Source organism: Ambystoma mexicanum, chromosome 10, assembly GCF_040938575.1.
Source record: "Ambystoma mexicanum isolate Mex_15411 chromosome 10, UKY_AmexF1_1, whole genome shotgun sequence".
Lineage (NCBI taxonomy): Eukaryota > Metazoa > Chordata > Amphibia > Caudata > Ambystomatidae > Ambystoma > Ambystoma mexicanum.
In genome coordinates, this window is record NC_090932.1 from 197,162,374 (window position 1) to 197,175,356 (window position 12,983).

Consider the following 12,983-nt stretch of genomic DNA (forward strand, 5'->3'; position numbering starts at 1 on the left):
CCGTCTTCCAGGGGTTTTTAACCTTCTCTTTGTTACCAGAAAAGAAGCTGGAACAAGGCTCCCCAGGGTGATTGGGGTCCTTGACTAACCCGTGTTGGACACTGCAGCAAAGACTTCATGGTCCAGGTACCCGTCCCCATTGGTTTCTGCTCTTGGGTGGCTTGGGTAGTCCTACCCTGCCACTCCTCCCCGCCCCCCCCCCCCCCCAACTACCGTCTCTCAGTGTACTGACCAGCCAAATAATCGGAGCAGTGATTTACCATTTGAAAAACTCTGCTTGTTCATCTCCAACCCACGTAAATCTATTCATTTTGAAATCTTTTTTTGGCCACTGTTTTGTACGTACAAAGCTGTCAACAAACGTTGTAAGCAACATTTCGTGTAAGTCTTTAATCTAAACGCAGAAATCCCCCAGGGATCACTTTGCTGCACTCATTTCCAAGTAAATCCGTTCTCACCAGAGTTCCTCTCCAAAACCCGCAACAGCTGCTCTCAAAACGCACACCCTGGAGAATACTGGACTTTAGTATAGTGCACACAAGCTACGTTGTCTTTAGGGTCTGGTTTAACCGTGTTATTACCCAGCGAATGCTCAACTCTGGTAAAATACCAATTCGGTCTTGCTGAGGTTCAAACCTGTGCCCTTTTAAAACCTGTACCCATTTACTGTCTGACATTTAAAAAAAAAAAAAAAAAAACTGCTGCTAAATTACCATCCCTAAATAAGAAAAAGGGAAGCAAGTGTCTGTTCCTCAATTGTATTCTCTCTCCTGGGTGGTTCCGAAGGAGCCTGCACTAGTATGAGCCAATCAGAACATTCTCCACCAGTATGAAACCCTGGATGCAGAGTAGACCTTGGTCATGTCGCTGAGACAAGGCCATATAGTGTCACTACCACTCGTAGGGCCCTTGGAATATACAGGCCTGTGCTAATTCACCACGTTTCTTCACCCCATCAAAGAAGGTCCCCTGTGGAGCATACCACTGCTTCTGCACCATGGGATTTGCATTGTGATCAGATGCAAGGGTTGTAACACTTCGGCATGCGGCAGGCTAGCTCTCTATATTGAGCTGCTGGTTACATGCGTCACCCTCCTCCACGGGGCATATTACAGTAAAAACAGACTGACTAGTGCCTCCTGCCTGGCCCTAAAACCAGAACTATGCCCCCACATCCTCTGTCCCACCCTATCCAGATAAGTAATATCGCATCACCACACTGGATCTTCCATCCCCACAGTCATGTAGTATCACACGCACACTTCACCACCACCTATCCATACCTCTCGCCACTGCCTGAAACGCATGCAAAACCCCTGTTCATTAGCTTTGCGGTATAAATCACCACAGACCTCCTCCCACAACCCGCTGATGCTCTTAATCCTACATTGTTCCCCACCCCACCTGCCACCTCCATCTGCATCCTATAATCATCCCTCTAGGATAGAAAGTTCACACTGTACAGGGAAGATTGGAGGTGGACTTGATCATTCAGACGTCCTCCTGACCTTGCCACGTCCAAGAGCATTCACAAACCTCTACCATGGAACTACTCGTTTGACTCTTCCCAAGTTTGCATACTCCAATATCACCTTCCACTTTCACCACCCTCCCAAATTCAACACCTTACCCAATGAATTCAGACTGCACCCAAACAGCCATCAAACACTCTTAGCACATTTCTGGGGGACTTAAAACCCGAGCAACAAAACCAGGTAACATCTTTATTTATTCCACACCTCAAACCTCAAGTAACCAGGCCAAACCAACGTGCATCAAAGGCCACATACTTCATCTTCTCTTTAGAGTGTTGTCTACATTGAATGGTTAACATCCCTCCGCTGTACTGGACGGACCATGGCATTGTACCCATCCTCCATAGTGGTTCATGGGGCGACATGTGGCGTACACAAAGTTCTTGAATGCAGTTTTCAACCTATTCTCTTGGAAGTTCACAGTTTGGATATTTGTGGTTGCTTGAAGACGTTTTTCTCCTTTGTGTTCTAGTGTTGGCTTTCCCGAAGTTGTTTAATGACACAATGTGACTTGTGACATTTTGTGAGTTCAATATAGAAGCTGCTTTTTTTTTTTTTTTTTTTGTCTATCGAAGCAATTGGGTGCTCTTACTTCATGAATGACGCTTGTATGTTTCTTCTAGGACAAGGTGCTTCTGCAGCATTCGGCCCCCTCTCCTGACAGTCTTGAGCAGATGTATGGCCTTCAAGATGAAGAGTGGACTAGACCACAGACTCCACCACCACAAACTCCAAGCTTGATGAACCCGGATCTTGAGGTTCTCTACGAGAAGAGGATTCAGGGTGAGCAAGGAGGGAGTAGTCACTTCTGTTTCGCACGCACATTTAGTAAAACAGGGCCCAAGCCCCTTTCTTGTGTAGTTCTGCTGAAACTCGTTTGAGGGGAGACTAGTCCAATTGTTTGTGGATTGTGTGCTGAGAAACGCATGTTTGAACAGAAGAAAAGAGTGATGATTTCTGGGTGTTGCTCTTTGCTGCTGTTCAACGCCATGACCTCCAAGAGCTGGTGAGTGATCTGTGGATTGTCTGCTTTTACAATAGAGGATGTGATGCCAGCTATAAAATTATGCAGCTGGAAAGGCACTTCAAATTTGTTATTTGACCAATCGGGAGGTGGTAGCCCATCCCTGGGTGCTCGGCTTTGAAATGTCCAAGAAAGGGATTTCTGCTTTCGAAAGTGAGCCTCCAAAACTTAGTTCTCTCCTGTAAGACTGCATGTTTACACTGTACATCCTCCATTTACTAGTTTTGAGCCAGTTGATGCCAGCTACAAGGGAAAGCTGGCATCAACCTAGTATCGACTGTCCTTGTACAGGGGACTAGGAGAAAACCTTTCTTATTTGTTTAATTCCATTCGACAAGATTGTCGACTTGTTACACATTCGGGATCGCAGTGCAGAATATTTATTTTGGGCTTGTGGGCAGACCTAGCAAAAGTAAAGCCTACAAGTGTGTAATTGTGAACCGCGCTTTTCTTTTTCTTAATATGAAATTGTTCACCCCTCCTATTCCAGCAGAGTAGAAATGGCCAAGCACTGCCTACGGGAGTAATCGTCAAACTCTTTCGGCATTGTTTTTAATGGTGTTTATGGACACAATTACAAATGTGAAATAATCAATTGTAACAAATCAACAGTGGGAATGAGACAATGGGAAAAGTTGAAACATCAGTAAAGTCATTTCAATCAAATGTCCAAAAAGTGAGGTTAGAGGAGAACGGCTTCTAGTTCAGCACTAAGATAATAAAATGTACAGGACCTGACAATAGCCGATTTTACATCTTCATACGGTTAGGTGAAGTCGCAGAAAAGGATTTTTTTCATGAATAAGGGATTCTATAGCAATGCTTCTCTGAATGAATCTAAGAAATAAATGGGTCCCATATAGACCTATTAAATGTGTCCGTATTGTGGCAATGATCTCTTCCATGGCGTGCATTTGCCTAATGTTGGACACCGCGTTTTCAGCAAGAGAGCCTTTTTCGAGTTTCCAGCTATCGGCTATAGCGAAGCGTGCTGCTGCAGCATACAGATTAGCCAATTTGGAGTGCATGGCTCCCAGGGCAAAAATGTCTTGGTCATCTAACCGAAAAGGATCGCCCAACGGGTTTAGGGGTAGATGAATGTCCACTATTTTGTATAAATTCATATTTTCCACCCAGAGGGCTTGGTCTTTTGCGGCATTGCCACCATATGCGATTCGCGGAGCCAGTCCCGCCACATAAGCAGGGAGTATTTACGGTATGTTTCATGAAGTTAGTCTGGGCTGAAATTAATACGATCGATATGACCTTACACATGTTTTTAGTAATTGTCGTGCAGATGTTCTTGTAGCCCTTTTCCATATGTTTTCTCAAGGCGAAAGTGGGATCGTACACTCTAGCTCCTCCTCCCAGCACTTCATAGAATTCAACTTGTCTCCTATATGTTGTCATTGGTGTTATATAAAACCCTGTGCATAAAGAGATTAAAGGCTATTCATTTCTCAAAGGCGCTTGTTTCTCTGCCACCAGCTATCCGTATGCCCGGCTTGGATGTCCAGTGTCGTCATTCGTGTAATTATAGCTTTCTGTTTCTGGGAGGGAGGGGGAGCCATTTAGCATTGCTCAAGTGGACTGGACCCCTTCATACAACTGACCCACGAATACCTACTTCTCCCCTTTCGCTAAAAAAAAATTCTCAATTGTTCCTGGCCTAAAACTTAGTTTTGACAAATCGGAGTCCAGGGGTAAGGGTAAGTAGGGAGCCTACATTTCCGACAGCCATATCCGAATAGAAAAGATCAATGAGGGTTGATGACCTAGCTTAGATGGCTGGTTTTTGGGAAGTTACCATGGGAGAGGCTAGAGGAGTCTTATAACTTGGTGGATATGCCCAATCAAATAAACTGAATATTGTGCTATTAGTTATAAATGTTTGGTACTGCTATTTCCCCCTCCGCTTAGAATTAATTGAAGCCATTTTAGATAACCTGGGAGATTTTCCCTGCCAAATGAAATCCCATATTCTAGTTTGCAATTTCTTTCTCGTTTCAAGTGGCACTTTGATGGGAATGGCTTAAAAAATGTAGTAAACTCAGAAGTAAATCTAGCTGTACATCAACCAAAGCAAGAAATTCATTTTTTTTTCCAGTGAAAAAGCTCTTGACGGGTTGTGGGTTGTGGAAATAATGTAGATAAAGGGTATCGGGCGAGCCTGTAAGAAGGATACCCAGTGTTTAAGTTTAAGCCTCAGTTTCGCCTTTTGTACAGGAAGTTGTGGTTAAGGAACTGAACATTGGTTTTAGTAGCTGATATATTAAGGTAGGGTAGCTCTATGGCTGGTCAACGTACATATGCAGTTGTCTGCAAACCAAGACCGGTTTGTGGGTAGCGGTGCCAGTTTCAACACCAGTAATTAGTGGGTTATGTCTAATCTTACAGGCCAGTGGCTCTAGTGCAAATATTTATGGAGCAAAGGACAACCTTGGTGCATTCCATGGTAGATGGAATCGGAAAGCCTTTTATTATCTCTACTAGGCATGCAGGCACCAGTAAAATGTACAACACGTTGTATGAAACTGGTTCCAAATCCATAGGCTCTTAAAACAGTATGTCCAGTCAATGCGATGATGTTTTAATTGCATCCAGTGCAAGCAGTTTCTTTCCCGCAAACGAGCATTAAATAGCTTATGAATATTTTCATGGGTCTGACGATGCTAAAAAAAGTTGGTTAGCATTAGTCGGGCTTGGTAAAAGCGGAGTCAATCAATTTGCCAATATCTGTGTAAATTCTAGCATCCTCATTCAGAATGGCTGTAGGTCGATATGCTGAGCAATCGTCTAGGTGCTTGCTTGGCTTCAGTGGAATCAGGCATAGGTGTAGCGACTGTTACTAGAAAATGATTAAAGATGTGTGAGAGGATCCATTAACGGGGGATTTTTTATTTTCTGAAAAGCGATGGCGGAACCTTTTGGACCCAAATAATTCAAATTATGAGCTAGACTGTGGGAATGATGCCATTGTAGTACCCTTGTTGTGGCTTATTGGCAGTTTCCTGAATTGGGGGGGGGGGGGGCTCACTTCTATATGAACCCACACTACTGCCTGAGCTTTCCCTTTAACTGCATAATCTGATGCTCCCACAAACAGATTTGTTTTTCGATAAGTGTGTATATACAGGGCTTGCAAAATCTACTAGCCCAGTAGCATTGGAGAGTAGTTTTTATGAAGAGCGAGAATCTTTTTCAGGAGACTTGACCTTGCTGGCGAGCATGGAGATGTTAAACTTATTTTGCATTTACTGCAAACACTGTTTGCAGAAACTGGCAAATGCAAGTTTCACTGTGCATGCTTGGCAGCATTGCACCAAATATGAAGTGTGCTTATGGTGACGTGCACAATTTTACAAAAAGGACAGATATATATTGTCACCAGTCCCCTTGGGGCGAGTGCATTTTTTAGATTGAGTATGTAAACTAAGGAACTAGCCCTGCACGTCTAGTGGGATTTTTAATCTGCAAGACCTTATATTGTATTGGTTATTTGTATAGTGCTCTTTACCCACTTGTATGGCCTCGATGTGCTTTTGGAACGCCCTTGGTGACCGTAGTCGATGTGGTGGGAGTTTAGCTTACATGCATGCATGTTGCCGTTCTAAGACTTTGCTGGCAAGGCTTGACCAAGCAGCCCAGGAGAGGTCAGACACATGGATGGGTGCTCTTGAGGGTTACAGATAGATTGCTATTGTTGAGAGTCTGTGAGGCCAGCTATACCGGGTTCCTTTCGGGTGGTGGTTGCTGTATGCTAGTGGCTGAGGTGTTGCGGTACGTCGGGTGTTTCAGTCTGGATGGCTGTTTGCGAAACTAGGCAGGATGTGCTTACCCGTAGCTGTATTCTATCATGCATGGATGTTTGGCTGTGCCTGTGGCCTGTGTCCACACTAGTGGTGTGAGATATATGTACTGTAGGCTGCGAGATTGCTTCAGAAAACTCAAAACTTGTCTCTACCCCGGAATCAGAAGGGAACGAGTAGGAATCCTACATTCTGGCAGAAACAGGAGGCTCGGGGAGGGACCTACAATCCAATATATGGCTTCCATGTTCTTAAATGCAGTGCCCTTACAGCTGCGATACCCAAAGGTAGAGCCCGACTTTCCATTTGCAGTATGTTGAACTTGTAGTAGGATAATCTTGAATGGGAATTGTAAGTATGGCCTCAATTTAGAGCTGTATCAGAGGGGTCTTTGCCCGGGAGGAACTGAGTTTTGCCAACTGAGTACTTTAATTTTTAAAATAATTTGTATTGCTACTTTAGGCATTTGATTGCTGGAGTGGAAGGCTATTAATTGTGGTAAACAATTGCTGTTTGGTGCACAATCCACTTGCCCACTCCACAATGAATGAACCAGTTTGTGAATCTGTTTATTTGTATACTTCATGTGCTGTTAAAAGTTTTGACTCGATTTCCTGGCAGCTAGTTTGCTTTGATATTGGTCCAGTATCTCTCCTCTTCAGAATCCAATATTTGTGTTGGCCTTGTAGTGTCCCTGTACACGAAGGAGCAGAAAAAGGACCCACCCTAACTTGTCTTTGTCTTATAGATCTCGAAGATGAGTTGAACCTGGTGCTGCGGAGAAACAAGGAGCTCAGTACAAAAGTATCCGAGCTGGAAGATGCCATGTTCCCGGAGGTAAATAAATGGGTTCCTCTGGATTTGATTACTGTGCAGGTTTCCTGGCTGGAGGTTCGATTAATAGTACTAAACGCATTGGTTTTCTGCAGAGTAGGTGGTGTGGGCCTAATCCAGTGGAGGTCGTTTCATTTCTTCAAATCATAGGGTTTTCTATATTGGCAGACATCTGGGATCACAACACGTGATGTGTGCACTGTACGAGGAAGTGATATACAGCTCACTGTTGTAAAAGTTTATACCATCGAGGGTTCAGATGCACTGGTAATGGTGGAATACCTCGTTTTGAAATAAAAAGGCATAAATAGTTGGTATGGGTGGGAAAAAGCTCTAATGAATTTGTATGCCAACTGGTTAAGGTGCATTAAAATAGTGCTGTGTAATTATGCACTCGAGGCTGGAGTGCCTACTCTAATCTTTGACAGTTAACCAGGGGTTGGTAGTTACCCCTGTTTTTAAAATGTGTCGTCTCTCCCAAGGTGGAAAGAACAAGCTGGGCAGAAAATCAACCTGGACACCAGATTAAAGGACATCTTGCGAAGTCCATGAAGGAGAGGCGGGAGCAGGAACATAGAGCGCTGAAGGCCGAAGAGAACCTGCGGGACCTGAAGCACCAGAGTAAATATCGGTTTCATAATCGTGGTCCGAACCCCGTTCCTTGGCAGCTTGGGCTATTACCCATTCTGTTGCCTCCTTTGCCTGTCATATTACCTGAGATATTGACCCGTCACTATCGGTAGCAAGCCTTCGCTGCCAGTCTCCTTCCTTGCTGTGCCACCAGGTGGTGCTCGGCCAGGGCTTCATCGTACAATGTGTGTATTGCCTTTTTAAGAAGTTGCACTCTACCAATCTGCATAAAGAGCATCTTTGGTATTGATGTTAAGGGCATGAGGGTCAAATGGATGTCTGTATTGCATGCACCACCCTTCTCTTTAAGGAGTGCAATGCAGTGCCTTGTACTACTACTCTGTGGTACAGGAGATGTCAAATACCAATCTAGTAACTGCGCCTGTATTTTGAAGACCACACATTGCACTTTCATAGAGGCCTCTTGATGCGTGGCGGGGGGAGGTGGGGCGGGGGGGTGGTTGGTTGAAAGCAATAGCTCTTAATGCAAACACCAGGAGCTGTGTGAAAAGCATATGTTAGTTTTGTTATTTTTGTACCCAGATAAAACACTGATTTAGAGAGATCAAAGAAGGCTTTACTGTAAGGTAATAAAGACCATTTTTGTAAAATGTGTTGGCCCAGATGAACCCTTTCACAGATGGCCTCATGCACGTTGCAGGCAAGAAATGAACGACTAAAATATAGATCATGACTAGATGCCTCCCTGATTCCATGCGAGTAGTGTCCCTCTGTAGCTACCTCCCAGGAGGTTTTGCCCAGACAATGATCCGTATTTTGTTACTCTAAATTGAGGTACAGAAAGCCACAAATCCTACACTCCCTCTGAGATGGGGCATTGGTCCGTAAAACCCCAATTCTATTTGGAAGGCCCAAACATTTGTAGCTCTGATGCCTCGCTCTATAACAATGGGAGGAAGCAGTCTTCATTCCAGACGTGCATGTGATGGATTGACATCTCACAAAGGTGTGCAAGCCCTGGCTTTTTTGTTTTGTATTAAATAATGAAAGGATGCTGGCAATTTAATCTCTGAAAAGGAAATCTGCTAATCCGATTTCCCTTTCACAAGCTCCATGCCAAAAGCCTAGTGTGTACTTCTGCCCGACTGCCTCAGTATCCCGATTTGAAGCACCTGTTCTACAGTGACGCAGTGCAGTTTCAGAAGTTGCAGGGCTGTGACAGCCAAGTCTCCACAGCGCAGGCACTGCGTTCCATAAACTGTAACTCTGGGGATACCTTCCTGGTGGCACACTAAACTGTAAATATAATCCATATGAGTTGGGGGTATGGTGGACAGTATCTGGGTTATCGCAGCCACATTAAATTGATTTTGCACATGTCGGTCCTGTGGGCCCAGTTCAGCTGTGGAAGGATTGTGTATTCCTCCCAAACAAAACCCACCCCTGTCAGGACTGTAGCCTTGGGGGTGGGGCGGTTGCTTCTGTTACTTTGGTAAGGGCAGGTAAGTTGTCCCTCCCCCCAGGATGCTGGCCTAGGAACACCAAGCGGCATACCCATTTATACATGGGCCTCACCGCATGTGGCTACATATCTAAAGGCCTTTGATCCTATTGAAAGGGAAAGAGGGCGGGGTTTGTGTAGCCTGTGAAGGCATCCAGAAGCAAGACATACGACAGATTCACTTTTTCCTAAATAAAATTTTATTTTCTTTAATGTCGGGATAGATTAAGGCCTAACTTTCCCTATGCCACGGTGGGAGTTCCCTTCCTAAAGAAACTAAGGATAGTCTGTGTCATTAAGTTCAACTTGGTCTGCCTGTGCCAAAACCAACACTTGCCCTCACAACTAAAAATGAACAATGTGGACGGATATCAACAACAAAAGAAAGTGTTTGAAATAAAGTTCTGAGCTTCTTCCAGCTCCTGGCTTACTTTCCAGCTTCCCCTTCCCCAAGTTCAAAATAGTTCCAAAATGCCTCTGGGATCCCTTACCCAAGAGATCAACGCAGTTCACAAAGTCTCAGGGTTCCCTTTGCGAAGAAGTCCACTCTTCCAGGTTTAAAACCTACGATCAGTTCAAATTTCTTGGCTTTCAAAAACAGTTCCAGTTCAACTTTGTAACCCTCCAGGCTTTTCAAAGGTTCATACAGATTTCTCACTTTCACTTCAGCAATTCTTTCATCACAATGCAGTTTCTTTATCTTTACGTTCGATGGCTCGTTCCAAACAAGGGTTACTCAGTCTAGGTGCAGTTGTCTGACCACATGGTCCACTGATTACAGAGCATGCAACCGATAACCCTTGGCACTCTGTTATACTTATGTATTTGTGTTTTCTTGCTAACACAGGCTTTCTCTTTGCACCTTTTATTGGTTAACACTAGTTTCTGATTCTCCTTGGCATGCTCTTTGCTTTGCCACAAAGTGTTTTCCACACAACTCACTCTGTGGCGTTCTCCTTTTCCACCACCTTTCTTTAACAGTATTCATAAGTGCTCATCACTTGCTTTCATGTGGTTCATTAATTACTTTTCACTTTGCTCATAACTTTCCTTTAGTTCGGTATTCAATATTACTTGTTTCACTCTTAAATGCATTCATAACATTTGCCAGCTTGTCCAACATTCAAAAAAACCCAATTTGGGTTCCACAAGCAGTTGTTCTAGGTTTCCGTTCATTCGGCATTAACCTATGCCTGTTTGCAGCCCCTGGAGGGCCCCGGTATGAGTGTCCCCTTTATTGCACTCACTGGTATGCAGCTGCTCCTCCGGCCGTCTTTTCTCTCTGGCTTCCTTTTGCTCTGCTTGTGCTTTCTGGGAACCCGCTATCTTCGAACGTTGCTGCTTGTTGCAAGTAGCTCCACTCCCTCCGCGGAAGCTACCAGCGGCCTGTAGTGCTCGGGAGTCTTCAGAGTCCCACAGCTCCAGCTGTGGGCACAAGGTAAAGGGGGCTGGAGGTGTCTTGACCCTCACAGCCTGCTTGGGCCCACAGCTTGGCAGCGTCACTTTTACCCTTCCGCTGCACACAGCATCCTTCCCGCTGGCCCCTCCAGCCTGTTCCATGTCTCAGTTTTGTCCTGTCCTCCAGGTAGGTTTCTCCCCTCATCCCTCTGGCCGTTTCTACTTGTATGCACTGGTGGCCTGTTAAGTGGTTGCAGGTGCAAGTCCTTGCCTTCATTGCCTGACCATACTGCAGCCTATTGGCTGGCCATGCCTGACTCTTGTAATGGTACTCCTCTACAGTCCTCTTCCTTGTCTCAGTACCAAAGTGGTGTGAATGAATGGGAGTGTGCATAACTCCTAGTTGCCACCTCCTCATCCCAGTCTTAAAGAGAAATGGTTGTGGGATATTTTGTGTGCGAGGGGAATGACCGACCCCCTACGAAGGTAGGGGGAGGGTAGGGTTCCTTCTGACCAGGCAAAGTGGGGGAACCATGCTTCACCCAAAGACATCCTCGCCCCACTCCCAAGGTCCCTTCACCCTGGTGATCCTCCCTTGCATATCCACCCTTTCCCCAGCCACCGGTGGAATGGGGGGTGGGGAAGTAGTGAGGATGCCCTCAAGCCAGAGGTGGGTCTGTATAGTTTTGAGAGGGTTTTGCCATTTTTATTCCCTCTGCCCTGTCCCCTCCACTTTCTCTGGAGAAAATCACTTTTGGTGTGACATCAGGAGGGCAAAGTCCACACATTTCAAGATCAGTGATTGGGCTTTAAAGCAGGCTAGCTTTAGGTCGATCACCTCTGGACCTTTCCTATACAAGAAGTGATCTTGCACCACTTGAAGCATCTTTGGATCATCACTTGAGAAGATTTCATTGGGCACTGCTGAGCGGGCAGTCCTTTCTAAAGTCCTCCACTTGTGAGGTGAAGGCAGGTGTTCCAGAGGAGAAACAAGATATGCTCCATATGTTATGTTTATTTTATAGAGCGAACGCAAAGACCTGCAAAGAGAACCATCAAACGATACAAAGAAAGGAGACTTGGAACAAAAAAGGTTTTCAAAAGTCGACAGACAGGTGATTTGCCATAGATCTGTGGAGCAGGCAGAGAGTTCCAAAGCTTTACAGCTGCCACCGAAAACTAGCGGCTTCCAACCGACTCAAACCAGTAACGAGGAACAATAAGGAGGCAAGAGTCTTTCGAACGTAGATCACGGGAAGGCACATGGGGACAGAACTTTTCCTGGAGGTATTCTGCACCTGACCCATAGAAGGCCCGGTTTACTATCGCCAATGATTTGAACTGCACCCGCTGATGAACTGGCAGCCAGTGAAGTGATCTGAGAACGAAAGGGATGTGAACACCTTGGGGAGAGCCCATACAAATCTGTGCTGCATAGTTCTGGAGTAATAAGCGATGCAGCAAGTACAGAGGTTGAGCCAGCAGGAGCGAGTTGTAATAGTCTAGTCCACTTAATACTAATGAGGCTTTGACTAAGGGCTTAAGTCGAGCAGGGAGAAGTGGTAACGCCCTACGGAGGACGCAGAGTTGAAAGAAGCCTGACTTACAAATAGCCCCAACTTGGGCGTTCATCGACAGTGATGCAGCGAAAATGACTCTTAAATTGTTTACCTCCAAAACCGTAGGGGGGCACGTCCTCCAGCTCACTGGGCCAAAAGGGCGGTCACCAGGACAAAAATGGTTTTGTGACAGCACGCCGGGGGTCACACAGGGGGTGTACCACCAGGACCTCAGTCTTGTCCCTGTTCAGTGTCCGCCAATTGTTGCCCATCCACCCACCCACCCACCCACTCACGGCCGCCAGGCAGCTCCTAAGCTGAGATGCGAGGTCCGGCTGGGAAGAATCCAGCCGGACGATGATCTGGGTATCAGCATAGGAGTAGCACCAGAAGCCATAGGAGCGGATGAGCAAAACAAGAAGCTGAATATAGATGTTAGACAAGGCCGACCCTAGGGGACCCCACAAAGCAGCATCGTAAAGCTGAAAAAAGGAGGCAAGAGTCAGTATTTGACTGCGGTCAGCCAAGAAAGAGGCAAACCATGGCAGAACCTGGCCGCACAACCTGGCCACAGCCAGACGAACCAGTAGCACCTGGTGATCTACGGTATGGAACGCGGCCGAAGGATCTAATAAAATAAGAGCGCCTGTTCCACCATTATCGGCCAATCGACAAATCTGAATGCTCTTTGTCCCCCAACCCGGACGGAACCCTGATTGAAAGGAGTAGACG

The 12,983-nt window shown here is 45.7% G+C and overlaps 1 protein-coding gene across 2 annotated transcripts in view; it reads left to right on the forward strand.

Moving 5' to 3' along the window:
- LOC138493150 (uncharacterized) overlaps positions 1 to 12,983 on the forward strand; it is a 311,298-nt gene that overhangs the window by 151,714 nt on the left and 146,601 nt on the right. For both annotated transcript variants that reach the window (XM_069620334.1, XM_069620335.1), the window contains exons 3-5: positions 2,159 to 2,318; positions 7,117 to 7,205; positions 7,685 to 7,823. In XM_069620334.1, coding sequence (XP_069476435.1) covers positions 2,159 to 2,318; positions 7,117 to 7,205; positions 7,685 to 7,823 — 388 coding nt within the window. The remainder of the gene's footprint in view (positions 1 to 2,158; positions 2,319 to 7,116; positions 7,206 to 7,684; positions 7,824 to 12,983) is intronic.